We start from the raw sequence: 14,958 nt of genomic DNA, 5'->3' as shown, positions 1-14,958 counted from the left end.
GCTGACCTGCTGGACAGTGCAGATGTAGAACATTTCCATTATCATAAGAAGTTCTATTGGGCAGCACTAAATCCACATAATAGGTTGTATTACATTCTATTCAATGTGATCTTAGTTCCATTGTGCTGTTCCACATATTTTTATTAGTGTTGCACTTAGTTCTGGCCAACATGCTTTAAGCATAACAGTGAAAAACCGAAGATTATCAGACAAGAGTGGTCAAGATGACAAGAGCATCAGCATTTTATATGATGATTTGATGAGATGGAGGTGGTTTGATTTAGCAATGAGAAAGTTACAGAGAGCAGTAGTGTTTAAATATTTGAGGGAAATCATGTAGTAGAGGGTAAAACCAGGACAAATGGGAGGCACATTTTGGCTCATTATAAGGAAGTATTCACAAAGCTATCCTAACAGTCAAAGATTTGGCTTTGAAAAGTAGTGTTTTCTGTCACTGGATATGTTGAAGCAAAGAATGGTTGACCATTTCACTGTAAGGGATATTGTGGAAGAGATTTGTCATCTGCTTTCACTGTATACTAGACCTCTCAGGACCCTTCCAAATCCAAGATTCTGTCAATTTAATCACATCATGCTTTGCATGAAATCACCTGTGGGATATGTATGTTGGGGGTGGGTGGGTGGGTGTGTTTTAGGAGAGAGCCACAGAAGTTAACTTTTGGTTACCTATATTTTAGAGTTTTGCATAACATTTTAGTTTGTCAGAGATGTGAGGAGTGCAGGGAACATCCTCCTTTGAGAAATAGTGTCAAGATAGTTAATTACATGTATTTATTAAGAATGATAATGGTTTAGAGAAAGATGTATTTTTTTAATTAATTTTTATTGGTGTATAGTTGCTTTACCAATGTTGTGTTAGTTTCTACTGTACAGCAGAGTGAATTGGCTATACGTATACATGTATCCCCTCTTTTTTAGATTTCCTTCCTATTTAGGTCACCACAGAGCATTGAGTAGAGTTCCCTGATCTATACAGTAGGTTCTCATTAGTTACCTACTTTATTTTATTTATATATTAGTTTTGGCTGTGTTGGGTCTTCATTGCTGTGCGTGGGCTTTCTCTAGATGCCGTGAACAGGGGCTACTCTTCGTTGCGGTGCACGGGCTTCTCATTGAGGTGGCTCCTCTTGTTGTGGAGCACGGGCTCTAGGTGTGCGGGCTTCAGTAGTTGTGGCTCATGGGCTTCAGTAGTTGTGGCTCGCAGGCTCTAGAGCACAGGCTCAGTAGTTGTGGCGCAGAGGCTTAGTTGCTCTGCAACATGTGCTATCTTCCTGGACCAGGGCTCAAACCCGTGTCCCCTGCATTGGCAGGAGGATTCTTAACCACTGAGCCACCAGGGAAGCCCATAGTTATCTATTTTATACATAGTATCAATAGTGTATGTATGTCAATCCCAATCTCCCAATTCATCACCCTCCCCGCCCCGAGAAAGATGTATTTTTGAATAATCTCTGGTCTTAGATGATATGCTTTATCATAACTTGACATCACTTAAAATTCTTCTTTGATTATAGTGTGAATTTAAAACTAATCCCTTTCAGATTTTCTGTATGGAGAGTGTCTCAGGCTCCACTTACCTCGTATCACACCTAATCATTCTAGATGGGAAACAAAAGGGGACGATTTTGTTCATTTCTTATTGTTTTCCCTGGCATTTTGTTAGTGGAGAAGAAATAGAGAGTAGATGATTAACAACCACTCAAAGTCATAAAACTAATATAATTATGTAATATTTCTTTTATTGAGATGTAACTTTGTAACAAGTTACTTACAGAAATTTAGAGAATGTTTCTACATGACTTGAAATCCATCTGCAGCTTATTTTCTTACCTGTGTTTTCAGTGCTTCATACCAGCACAGGATCTCTTCTTTCTCCATCTCTGCCAGGATTGCTTCTAGTCTTCTATTCTCCCAGATCAAAAGTCTTGGAATAGTTATTGATTCTTTCAGACTGTCCCCAAATTAACTCAACAGTCATTACAAATACCTTTCATAGTCATCTCTTTCACTGTATTTTCACTGATACTATCCTAGCCTGGGTTCTTAGTTGTCACTTGGAGTGATATGCCTTCAAGTGTCTGATTGGTCATCACACTTTCAATTTCTCTCCTCTCAGGTTCATTCTACACATTATACTGATTGTCCTAGTGTACTGCTTTCTGTTATGTCTCTTTTCTGCCTAGACTTCTATTGCTTACTGTATCAATTGTAAACACCTCTTGCTTAGCTTTCAGGCCTTTTAAGGGTCTTCTACAACCTGTTGCCACGCGCCAACCCAATCCTGTTCTTCAGACTGATCTCATTTTACTCCTCAGATACCTTGTGTTTTAGGGTACCTGTTCATCTGCTGTAATAAAGACCAAAATAACAATGGCTTAAACAAAATGAAAGTTTCTGTTTCCTGTAACAATCCAAGTATAAGCAGTTCAGAACTAATATGGTGGTTCCATGGTCTTGAGGACCTGGGCTCCTTCTTTCTTGTTGTGCTTCCTAAAATCTTTCCCTCATCTACAAAGTTGAAGATAGTTTACCTCCATCCTTTCCATATTCCAGCTGGTGGGGAGAAAAATGAGGAAAGGAGAAAATGCACATTCTTTTTAAGGGCATTATCTGAAGTTGCATACATAATTTCTGCCTGTGTTCTCATTGACAAGAACTTAACCATAAGGCTACACGTAACTACAGAGAGGCTAGATAATGCACCCAGTTCTACCACTGTGAAAGAAAAGGAGTACCTGGGGCTTCCCTGGTGGTGCAGTGGTTAAGAATCCGCCTGCGGATGCAGGGGACACGGGTTCATGCCCCGGTCTGGGAAGATCCCACATGCCGCGGAGTGGCTGGGCCCGTGAGCCATGGCCGCTGAGCCTGCGCGTCCGGAGGCTGTGCTCCGCAACAGGAGAGGCCACAGCAGTGAGAGGCCCGCGTACCGCAAAAAAAAAAAAAAAAAAAAAGAATCCGTCTGCCAATGCAGGGGACACGGGTTCGAGCCCTAGTCTGGGAAGATGCCACAGAGCAACTAAGCCTGTGCGCCACAACTACTGAGCCTACACTCTAGGGCCTGCAAGCCACGACTACTGAAGTCCACGTGTCTAGAGCCCGTGCTCCGCAACAAGAGAAGCCACTGCAATGAGAAGCCGGTGCACCGCAACGAAGAGTAGTCCCTGCTCCCCGCAACTAGAGAAATCCTGCATGCAGCAACGAAGACCCAATGCAGCCAAAAATAAGTAAATAAAATAAATAAATTAAAAGAAAAGAAAAGGAGTCCCTGCCACATCTTACATCTTGCTCACTAGAGCAAATACACATTGTGTATACATCTCTATAGGTACTATCCATCTGTGATAACAAGGTTAGGACAATTAAGATTAATTTTCAGTCAAGTGACCATGTGTACATGTTTAAAGATAAAATAATACAGAAGGGTTTATAATGAAAAATAACAATTGCTTGCCCTGCTCCTCCCCGCTCCCAGACTGCCTCGAGTGAACACTTTTAACTACATATTTGGGTCTTCTGGTGATTGTCTTCAGTCTCTAAAGCATATGCTTAAACTGCTATTTCTTTATCAACTTTAGACATCATCTACTGACTTCTTGCCAAGATGGAGGAGTATTTACACCCTCTAAACTTACTCCCTTCCCCACATACAATTATACCGTAATTTTTGCTTCTTCTATTGTGGTTACCTTTGTAACTTTGAGTAATATACTTTAACCTCAATTTTTTGTTCCATAATTTATAAACTGACACTATCCCTTAACCCTTCCACTTCGTAAGAAAGGATATTCATTTTCCAACTTATTAGGGGCTTTTTTTTTTTGCGGTACACGGGCCGCTCACTGCTGTGGCCTCTCCCGTTGCAGAGCACAGGCTCCGGACGCGCAGGCTCAGTGGCCATGGCTCATGGGCCCAGCCGCTCCACAGCACATGAACCCACGTCCCCTACATCGGCAGGCGGACTCTGAACCACTTTGCCACCAGGGAAGCCCCTAGGGGCTCTTTTATATTGTCAGAATTGATAGCATTTCATTTTGTTCTGAGCAATAAATAAATCATTTTGTTGATTTTTGTGTTGAAAATTAACAACCATCATCACAAACATTAATGACTGGGTCAACACTTTGCTGAGCTATGTAGCATGCAAGAGTTTATTCCCTGCTCTTTGTTTCTAATATCACAGACTCCTCTAGTATTGAGGAGGAATAGTCAAATGTTTTTCCTTTTTGTTTTTTGGCCGCATGGCTTGTGAATCTTGATTCCCTGACCAGGGATTGAAAGCAGTGAAAGCATCAAGTCCTAACTACTGGACCACCAGGGAATTCCTTGTTTTTCCTTTTTTTATACTTCATCAGTTGCTTGAAATCATGTCACAGTTTCTTCTTACCTAAATCATGACTTGTGTAGTATTTTTGTCTTTTTCCTGGAATTTATCTCCCTCTTCACCCTTCCCACTCCTCAGGTTGAGAAGAGGAACAGATACCTTCTTAACGTGGCTCTAATTTTTTCAAGTTTTTTTAATTATTTGGTTTATAGCTTGGATTCTATTGCATTCTCCTTTTTGAATTCTGGTAACTTCTCATTTGGATCCATTGCATATTTGGATCAACATTAACCATTATTATAATTATTTAATTAGGATCTTTGGTCCTTAGGGTGCAGGAAAATTGGGCATGGGTAGTTTTAAAACTGTTCACTAATTTAGAAAGCCTAATGGTAATTGCATGTTTACTCATAATTAGGCTATACATGCAAAGTGAAATGTTAAATTACTTGGCTGTTTGCTAGAAATATTTCAGGGCACTGGCAATTGTATATGTCAGATTGTCAAAAACGGGAAAATGATTTAATAACTTAGTAAATATAGCTTGCTTTAGGCATCTTTCAAAATATGGAATCCTGGGAAAAAGCAAATAATAAGAACCTTGTAGTGAAAATTTTGGAAACCACCCAATAATGGTCTAAGGAAGCTTTATCCTGAGCCTTATGTGTTCAGCTTCTTAATAAATGACTGGTGACATGCTTTTAAAACTATTTAGGGTTTTTTAGTAAATTCTGTGTCCCTCTGTAGAGTAAGAAATCAGCCAAAGAAACTCACATGAGTTTGGTAGATGTATATTATCTAGCTTAAGGGAAGTAATCTCTTTAATTTACTTGATTTTTAGAATGTGCCTATAGCAATGTGTTTGATTTTAGATGTCACAGATATTCATCTAGAGAAGAATGAGTAAGTGAATATGATGGTAATTGGATGTATTGAGTGAGGCTGCTTAACCTGAAAAAGATAAGGCTTGAAATGGTCATGATATGTTCAGGTGTGTAAAAAGTGTTGGTTGGATAGAAAATTCAGCATATTCTTTGTGACTGCAGAGCGTAGCACTAAAGGTTTATACAAGTGAGTTATAAAGAGGGAGATTTCCTCTTAATACAGGGAAGTGTTCTGATAATTAGTGTGGTCTGAATGTGCAAAGAACTGTTCCACATCAGTGCAGCTCTTCAAGTAGAGATCGTGGTACCAATTTATGAAGAAGTTAGACTTGATGACCCTTCTGACCTTGAGAGTCTATGAATCACCCCTCTGGAATTTGAATTGAATTCAGGGCAAATGACCCACTCAAGAAGTATTTTGAGAAATGAATTAGTAGAAGTCACTAAGCTATTTGAATATGGTAGTAGCAGTACAGTGAACTGGTCAACAGGAATCTAACATCTCAATTTGAATGGCCCTACCCCTTATTCGCTCTGTGATGTGGAACAAATTAGTCTTTCTGAACTCAATTTTATTATCTGTAAGATGGAGTAATAATAGTGCTTACTTTATAGGATTGTTAGAGACAGCATAAGATTGTTTCATAGTTTCTAAGTTCTTGCCTCAAAAGATAGTGTATGTAATGTGCTTAGGATTTTGTCTCTGGCACATGACAAATATTTAGTAAATGATATCTTTTTTTTTTTAATTTACTTTATTTATTTATTTTTTGGCTGTGTTGGGTCTTCGTTGCTGCGCACGGGCTTTCTCTAGTTGCAGCAAGTGGGGGCTGCTCTTCGTTGTGGGGCGCAGGCTTCTCATTGCGGTGGCTTCTCTTGTTGCGGAGCACGGGCTCTAGGCGGGCTTCCATAGTTGTGGCACGCGGGCTCAGTAGTTGTGGCTCACAGGCTCTAGAGCACAAGCTCAGTAGTTGTGGTACACGGGCTTAGTTGCTCCATGGCATGTGGGATCCTCCTGGACCAGGGATCGAACCCGTATCCCCTGCATTGGCAGGCAGATTCTTAACCACTGCGCCACCAGGGAAGTCCAATATCTCTCTTATTACGCTGCTTTTAAAACTTTTTAAAAAATGCTTTCACTGTTTTATTTTAATGACCTTTACAGGTAGCTTGCCTAAGCTTATTTGTGTAGAAACAGTACTTTCTATTTGGGTTAATTAATCCAAAGTTTATAATATTTTCAAATGGACGGATGATTTATTAATATAACCTAGTCTGTGAGTATTTAAGTGTTTCTCTAGTTGGTGTGCCTTGTTTGCTGATTTTTTAAAATATTCTTTTGTTATTTGGAGAGTCTGTATTTATACCTTTTATAGTGTCCTTAAACCACCTTTTCTTAACTATTTACTGTCTGGTCAGTCAGTATTAAGTGGTATCCTTTGATTCCTCCTGTCACCTATATGACTCAATGATCTAATTCTACTTTCCCCTTTTTTTCCTCTTCCCATTGTTTTTAGTTGCCTTCTTTCTATTTTGTCAGAACAAATAACGTTTAAGTATTATTATTCCATCACTGTCTTTACCCTTTTAGTTTTTTTTAAAAAATAGTTTAAAAAACTATTACCTATTTAAAAAATAGTATAAAATAATTTAAAAAGAGTTAAAAACAGATGTTATTCAGAAACTATTGCAATAGGGGAAAAGAGACCTCAGTGTAAAACTGGGCTCAGTTCCCAATACAGCATGAGCAAGTGGGGATTTATAGCCTAGGAGCAGGGTGGGCATCAGTGGGTGGAAAATTACTAAGAGGAAACATCAGGGGTAATGGGGGATTCTGGCTAAAATAACTTGACAGGATTCTTGCTGAAGGCAGACCAATCCACCCTTTTAATTTTAGTCTTTGCTCTAAAATTGGATATGTGTCCTTTTCTGATGTATCCCTAGTAATCCCTTGTTTAGATGAAGCACATCTTCTACAAGATTCCTTAGGAAGGGCTTGTGTGTACAGCAGTCCCTGAGTTCTTGCACATTCAAGACTTTTTTTCCTATAACCTTGATATTTGAAGAACAGTTTTGGCTGCATATAAAATCCTTGGCTTATACTTTTAAAAAATCAGCTTTATTGAGATATAATTTATGTAAAAACGCACCAATTTTAAGAGTATGATTTGAAAATTTTGACAAATATAGGTGTGTAACCACCACCCTAATGAGGTAAAACAGGGGGGAGCAAACTACATCCCACAGGCCAAATCTGGCCTGCTGCCTGTTTTTAGAAATAAAGATTTATTTGAACATAGCCACACCCATTCATTTATGTCTTGTGTGTGGCTGTTCTTGCACTTCAATGGCAGAGTCGCATAGTTGCAACAGAGACTATACGGCCTGCAAAGCCTAAAATATTTACTGTTTGGATCTTAACAGAAGTTTGCTGATCTCTGATATAGAACATTTCTTTCACCCACAAAGTTTTCTCGTGCCCTTTGCAATTAATCTCCTCCTTTAACCCCTGACTCCTAGCAACTGCAGATTGGCCTTCTGACACTATGGTTTTGACTTTTTGGGAATTTAATATTAGATGGACTCATATAGTGTAAAATCTCCTGGCTTCTTTCACTGAGATTAGTGCTCTTGAGATTTGTTCATGTTGTTGGGAATATCAATAGTTTGCTACTTTTTTTTTTTTTTTTTTTTTTTGCGGTACGCGGGCCTCTCACTGTTGTGGCCTCTCCCGTTGCGGAGCACAGGCTCCGGACACGCAGGCTCAGCGGCCATGGCTCACGGGCCCAGCCGCTCCGCGGCATGTGGGATCTTCCTGGACCGGGGCACGAACCCGCGTCTCTTGCCTCAGCAGGCGTACTCTCAACCACTGTGCCACCAGGGAAGCCCAGTTTGCTCCTTTTTAATTGTTAACTTGCCCTTTCTTTCCTTGAATTTCTTGAAAACGCTGCTGCTTCATTCTTGCTTTGCTTTGAACGTTACTCTTAAGAAAGCTAATGGTTGCCTTTTTTTTAAACTCTTATTAGATAATTTGTTTTTTTGGCCTTGAGACTTGACATTTTTTCCCTTGTTTTAGTCTGATAGTTTTCTATTTTTTTATTTTTGGCCATGCCTCGCGGCTTGTGGGATCTTAGTTCCCCGATCAGGGATCGAACCCAGGCCCCCTGCAGTGAAAGCGCCAAGTCCTAACCACTGGACCCCCCCAGCTGAAATGTTTTGATTTGCATATTGGTTTCTTTTTTTTTTTTTTAAGTTTATTCCCTTTCTCACAGTGTTCTTTTTTTTTGAATTAATTAACTAATTCATTTATTTATTTTTGGCGGCGTTGGGTCTTCGTTGCTGTGCGCGGGCTTTCTCTAGTTGCAGGGAGCAGGGGCTACTCTTCGTTGTGGTGCGCGTAGGCTCACTGTGGTGGCTTCTCGTTGCGGAGCACAGGCTCTAGGATGTGCGGACTTTGGTAGTTGTGGTGCACGTAGGCTTCAGTAGCTGTGGCTTGTGGGCTTCAGTAGTTGTGGCTCGCAGGCTCTAAAGCGCAGGCTCAGTAGTTGTGGCGCACAGGTTTAGTTGCTCTGCGGCATGTGGGATCTTCCCGGACCAGGGCTGGAACCTGTGTCTCCTGCGTTGGCAGGTGGATTCTCTTTTTTTTTTTTAAACGGTCATTTTGCTTTAATCTCTAGCCTACAAAGGTAGTTCACGTTTTTTTTTTCTTTTTTCCTTTAACATCTTTATTGGAGTATGATTGGTTTACAATGTTCTGTTAGTTTCTGCTGTATAACGAAGTGAATCAGCTGTATGCATACGTATATCCCCATATTCCCTCCCTTTTGCGTCTCCCTCCCACCCTCTTTATCCCACCCCTCTAGGTGGTCTCAAAGCGCCGAGCTGATCTCCCTGTGCTATGCAGCTGCTTCCCACTAGCTATCTATTTTACATTTGGTAGTGTATACCTGTCAGTGTTACTCTCTCACTTCGTCCCAGTTTACCCTTCCCACCCCTGATGTGTCCTGAAGTCCATTCTCTACATCTGTGTCTTTATTCCTGTCGGCAGGTGGATTTCTAACCACTGTGCCACCAGGAAGCCCTGCGTATTGTTTTCTTTTTACACTTTTTATAGTAGCTTTGACTGGAGTTTTTGTTTGTTTTTGTTTTTCCTATTTTTAGGCATTTTGTGGACACAGTTCAAGAGCACTTCTGTCAGTATAGTGACTTGCAGTTTCTTTAATGGATAATGATATTGGTAATAGTGGTGAGAAAAGGGGGGGAGTTGGCATATCTTGTTGCTCTTCTGATTCTGTAGGATCCTTAATTTTCTTCCTTCTTTCCCTACATTGCCATATCAAGAGGCACCATCCTTTCCCTGCCTGTATGATTCTCCCCCAGAAGCATTGCTTCTTGTGTTTGCCATCCCTGGTCCCACTAAATTTTTTTTTTTTAATTTAAAGTACAGTTCCATACTATATAATTCACTAATTTAGATTGTAAAATTCGGTGGTTTTGGATATATTTACAGATATGTGCAACCGCTACCATGGTCATCTAATTTTTTCATCACCTCAGAAAGATACCCTGTTTTGCCCTCCTATTCCCCCAACCATAAGCAACCAATAATCTATTTTCTTTCTCTATAGATTTGCCTATTCTGGAAATTTCATTAAATAGAATCATACAATATGCGAGCTTTTGTGACTGAGTTTTTTCACTTAGCATAATGTTTTCAAGGTTCATCTACATAATAGGATGAATGAATCAGTACTTCATTCTTTTTTATGTCATAATAATATTCCATTGTATGGATATATACCACATTTTGTTTATCTGTTCATCAGTTGATGGACATTTGGGTTGTTTCCACTTTTTGGGTATCATGAATAATGCTGCTGTGAACATTTGTGTACAAGTTTTCGTATAGACATACGTTTTCACTTCTCTTGGGTATACACATATGAGTAGAATTGCTAGGTCCTATGGTAATTCTCTGTTTAACCATTTGAGGAACTGCCAGGCTGTTTTTCAAAGTGGCTGCACCATTTCACATTCCTACTTGCAGTGCATAAGTGTCTGATTTCTTCACATTTTTGCAACACTTGTTATTATCTGACAGTTTGATTATAGCCATCCTAGTGGGTATGAAATGGTATCTCACTGTGGTTTTAATTTGCATTTCTCTGATGACTAATGATGTCCAGCATCTTTTTATGTGCTTATTGGCTATTTGTATATCTTCTTTGGAGAAATGTCTGTTCAGATAGTTTGCACATTTTAAAATTGAGTTATTGTCCTTTTACATTGAAATATAAGAATTCTTTATATATTCTAGATAAAAGTCCTTTTTCAGTTGTATGATCTACAAATTATTTTTCTCTCGTTCTGTGAGTTACCTTTTTCTTTTTTTTTTTTTTTGCGGTACGCGGGCCTCTCACTGTTGTGGCCTCTCCCATTGTGGAACACAGGCTCCGGACTGCAGGCTCAGCGGCCATGGCTCACGGGCCCAGCCGCTCCGCGGCATGTGGAGTCTTCCCAGATCGGGGCACGAACCCGTGTCCCACGCATTGGCAGGTGGACTCTCAACCACTGCGCCACCAGGGAAGCCCTACCTTTTTCTTGATAATGTCCTTTGAAGCACAAAAGTGTTTAATTTTGATGAAATCCAGTTTATCCATTTTTTTCTCTTATTGCTCATGTTTTTGGTGTCATATCTAAGAATCCACCGCCAAATCCAAGGTCATGAAGACTCACCCCAGTATTTTCTTCTGTGATTTTTATTATTTTAGTTCTTTGTTTAGATCTTTGATCCATTTTGAGTTAAGTTTTGTATTTGATATGAGGTAAAGATTGAACTTTATTCTTTTCATGTGGCTATCCAGTTGTCCCAGCACCATTTGTTGAAAACGACTGTTCTTTCGCCAATGAATGGTATTGGGACCTTTGTTAGCCTGCTGATGTTTAAGTTCCTTCCTTGTAGCCAGTACAGTGAACTTCTAAGTCCCAGACCTGTGTTCACTATTTTAGTACTTAGTGTTGTAGTTTCTCTTTCTGGGAATAATTTTGTCTGTGCTTCATCTGCATTCCCTACTTCCTTCTACTTAGTCTTTTAAACTTCAGTCCCTACCTTTGCTTTCTATACCCACAGGCTTGCAGCAATAGCAGAAGCTTTGTTGGAATGTGTTGTTTATTTTTCTACTGGTAAGTAATATGAAGTCTGGATATTCTCTATGTCCTAGTAATGTGAAGGCATGGGTCATGTGTGGTTTTGTTTATGCCCCTTCTTGATCTTAGGTTTAGGTGGTTTTTGAGTGGCTATGTGGAGAAATTCAGATTCTGGTGGGCACCATTACTCTCTAGAACCTGGAGGCTCCACAGTTGATGAATACATTAAATTCATTTGCATAAATATTTTAAACTTCTCATGATGCTTAAGTCTCATTTTAAAATAGCTGTGGCAACCTACTGAATGGGAGAAGATATTTGCAAATCATATATTTGATAAAGGGTTAATATCCCAAGTATATACAACTCAATAGCAAAAAAAATCAAACAATCCCCATTAAATAAATGGGAAGAGGATCTAAATAGACATTTTTCCAAAGAAGACATACAGAATGCCAACAGGTACATGAAAAGATGCTCAACATCATTAATCATCAGGGAAATGCAAATCATAAACCACAGTGAGGTACTGTCAGCTCATACCTGTTAAAATGGCTGTTCTCAAAAAGACAAGAAATAACAAGTGTTTACAAGATTATGAAGAAAAGGGAACCCTGGTGCACTACTGGTGGGAGTATAAATTGTTGCAGCCACTACAGAACTGTGTATGGAGGTTCCTCACAAAATTAAAAATACAGCTACCATATGATCCAGCAATTCCATTTCTGCGTATTTATCCAAAGAAAACAAAAACACTGATTTGAAAAGATATATGCACCCCCATGTTCATTGCAGTATCATTTACCATAGCTAAGATATGGAAACAACCTAAATGTCCATCCATGGATGAATAGATATGGATGCTGTGATGTTTATATACAATGGAGTATTATTCATCCATAAGAAAGAATGAAATCTTGTCATTTGTAACATGGATGGACCTTGAGGCTATTATGTGAAAGGAAATAAGTTAGAGAAAGACAAATACTGTATGATCTGACTTACATGTGGAATCTAAAAAAATAAACAAAAAACCAAGCTCATAGATACAGAGAACAGATTAGTGGCTGCTAGAGGCAGGTGGGGTGCAAAATGGGTGAAGGTGGTCAAAAGATACAAACTTCTAGTTGTAAAATAAATGTCATGGGGATGTACAGTATGGTGACTGTAGTTAATGATACTCTGTTGCATATGTGAAGGTTACTGAGAGAGTACATCTTAAAAATTCTCAGCACAAGAAAAAATATTCTGTAATTGTATGGTAATAGATGTTAACTTATTGTGGAGATCATTTTCTAACATATACAAATATTGAATCATTATGTTGTATATCTGAAACTAATATAATGTGTGTCAATTATACCTCAATTAAAAAAAAAGAAATCTGAAAAAAAAAGTTGTTCATAGTGTAGCCAAATAAAGCAAAGCATGTTTTGATTAAAAAATTTATTTCTGGATTGTTAAAGTCAAGTTGATACATTTAATCTTACAGATTTTAGAGCTGTAAGGACAAGAACTATGCTATTTTGTTTATTATCACCCTAAGTATGTAGCACTGTGTCTGGTATGTATTAGACAGTAAACTTACTGAGTGAGTTAATAACGCCTTTATTGAATAATTACTGTGTGCATGGTTAATAAGGGTTATTGAAGTTTAACATTATATTTAATCTTAAAGAATTGATAGTTGGGGGAGCAAATATATACAGTCAGCCTTCTATACCCATGGATTCTATCTCCATGGATTCAACCCACTGTATTGAAAATATTTGAAGAAGAAAAAAGTTCCATAACATTTCAAAAAGCAAAATTTGAATTTGCCACATGTTTGGCAACTATTTACATAGCATTTACATTGTATTAGGTGTTACAAGTAGTCTAACCATGATTTAAAGTATATGGGAGGAGATGCGTAGGTTATATGCAAAAACTATGCAATTTTATATAAGATGCTTGAGCATCCACAAATTTTGGTATCTGCTGGGGTTCTGGAACCAACTCCCTATGGACACTGAGGGAAGAGCATATTGACCTTGCTTTCCTTCTGGAAAATTTGTTTCTCTTGGGCTCCGTAACAGTATATCTGCTTGATTTTCATCTACCTCTGTGTCTGCTCCTTGTCATAATCTTTGAAGGCTCTACTTCCTTTGCATTTCTCCTAAATGTACACTTTTGTGTATTCTTACCTGGCCACTTTAGTTCACTTCCATTGGTTTAGTTGCCATCTATACAACTAGTAATTTATATCTTTGTTGTAGGTTTTTCTCCTGCGCCCCAGATCCATTTATCCAACTGACCGCTATATATCTCTATGTGTATGGTCAGTAGCTCCTAACTGAATAAATAACTTGTCCTTTTTTTCCTTAGCTCTGATCCTTGTCTAGGATTTTGCAAATCAGTATATGACATCAACATTTCAACCATTACCCCCCTCCCACCTCCAAATCTAGTCAGTCAGGTATACATTACCTACTAAATATAACTCAAATCCTTCTACTTTTCTTCATCCTTACTTTCATTATTAAAGACCAGGTTGTGATTACCTGAGCCATTGCAACAACTTTCAATTTTGCTCTCTTCCAATCTAGTCTCTACAGTGTAGCCAGAATAATTATTCTAAAATATGTCTGATTATGCCACTTCCAGCTTAAAATATTGCTTCGTTCATTTCAGAAAATGGAATCATCAAGACAGATAAAGTATTTGAAGTAATGCTGGCCACAGACCGCTCTCACTATGCAAAGTGTAACCCTTATATGGATTCTCCACAATCAATAGGTAAGCTTTGGATTTCTGAAAACGTCACAAATTTTACTCATTTACTCTGTAATCTATGTAAGTAAAAATAGGCTGGGACCCAGATGTGTATCTAGTACCTTGCTAATTTGAGTTTTATGCCTTAGTAAGTTTCATAATCCCAAACTTACCCAGTTTAATAAAATGATGTAATATATGAAGTGTCTTTTCTATTTTTTAAACAATACATATAAGAATTCTATAAAAATATTCTTAAAACATACTTTAAATGAAAACTTACAGTTTAAGCTATGTGCTGAGTTTTCTTTAGGGTCTTCAGTGTTGACTAAGGTTGGTTTTTGCATTAGCATCAATCTTAAAAATCAGTATTAAAGGGAATGTGTAACTAAGTTATTACTGACTTCTCTGCTTCACTTGCCCTGAATTTTTTGGTTTGTGCTTGTTTTTAGAAAGTTCCATATTTAACTCCTTCTCCTGAAGCAGGTTTTGTTGAACTGCTGAGCCTTGGCAGTGGGCGCCTTTGAGGCTTAGAAGTGCCTCAGGATTTTGTGGGCCAGCTGCCGTGCTGCCTTCTTTAGAAGCACTCTAACAGTCAGCGAGAAGATCCTGGGGAGCTTCTGAACCCCGAAGGCACCTGCTACCACCGCTCAGTGAAAATTGCTTCAGACGCAGAAGCAGGTAAATAAGTTTTGAGAAAGCAACACTGGAAGAAAAAACTAAAAGCTAAAAATGGAGAAAAGATTGTTTTAATTAACATTAGTTGATAGTGTAAAGAGTAAATTGAAGTAGCTTATTAGTCTCTTAAGCTACTCTGATTGCCAGTTCTAG

General features: G+C 38.7%; 1 protein-coding gene across 4 annotated transcripts in view; it reads left to right on the top strand.

Moving 5' to 3' along the window:
- Positions 1–14,958, top strand: part of PCMT1 (protein-L-isoaspartate (D-aspartate) O-methyltransferase) — a 46,628-nt gene that overhangs the window by 4,721 nt on the left and 26,949 nt on the right. For all 4 annotated transcript variants that reach the window (XR_010933625.1, XM_067701795.1, XM_067701794.1 and 1 more), the window contains exon 2: positions 14,047–14,151. Coding sequence is in view for 3 of the 4 variants with exons in the window: in XM_067701795.1 (XP_067557896.1) it covers positions 14,047–14,151 (105 nt within the window). In the remaining variant the exon portion in view is untranslated. The remainder of the gene's footprint in view (positions 1–14,046; positions 14,152–14,958) is intronic.

This window comes from Pseudorca crassidens, chromosome 13 (assembly GCF_039906515.1).
Source record: "Pseudorca crassidens isolate mPseCra1 chromosome 13, mPseCra1.hap1, whole genome shotgun sequence".
Classification (NCBI taxonomy): Eukaryota; Metazoa; Chordata; class Mammalia; order Artiodactyla; family Delphinidae; genus Pseudorca; species Pseudorca crassidens.
Note: the sequence above shows the minus strand (reverse complement) of the source record. Positions and strands in the feature narration are given on the sequence as shown.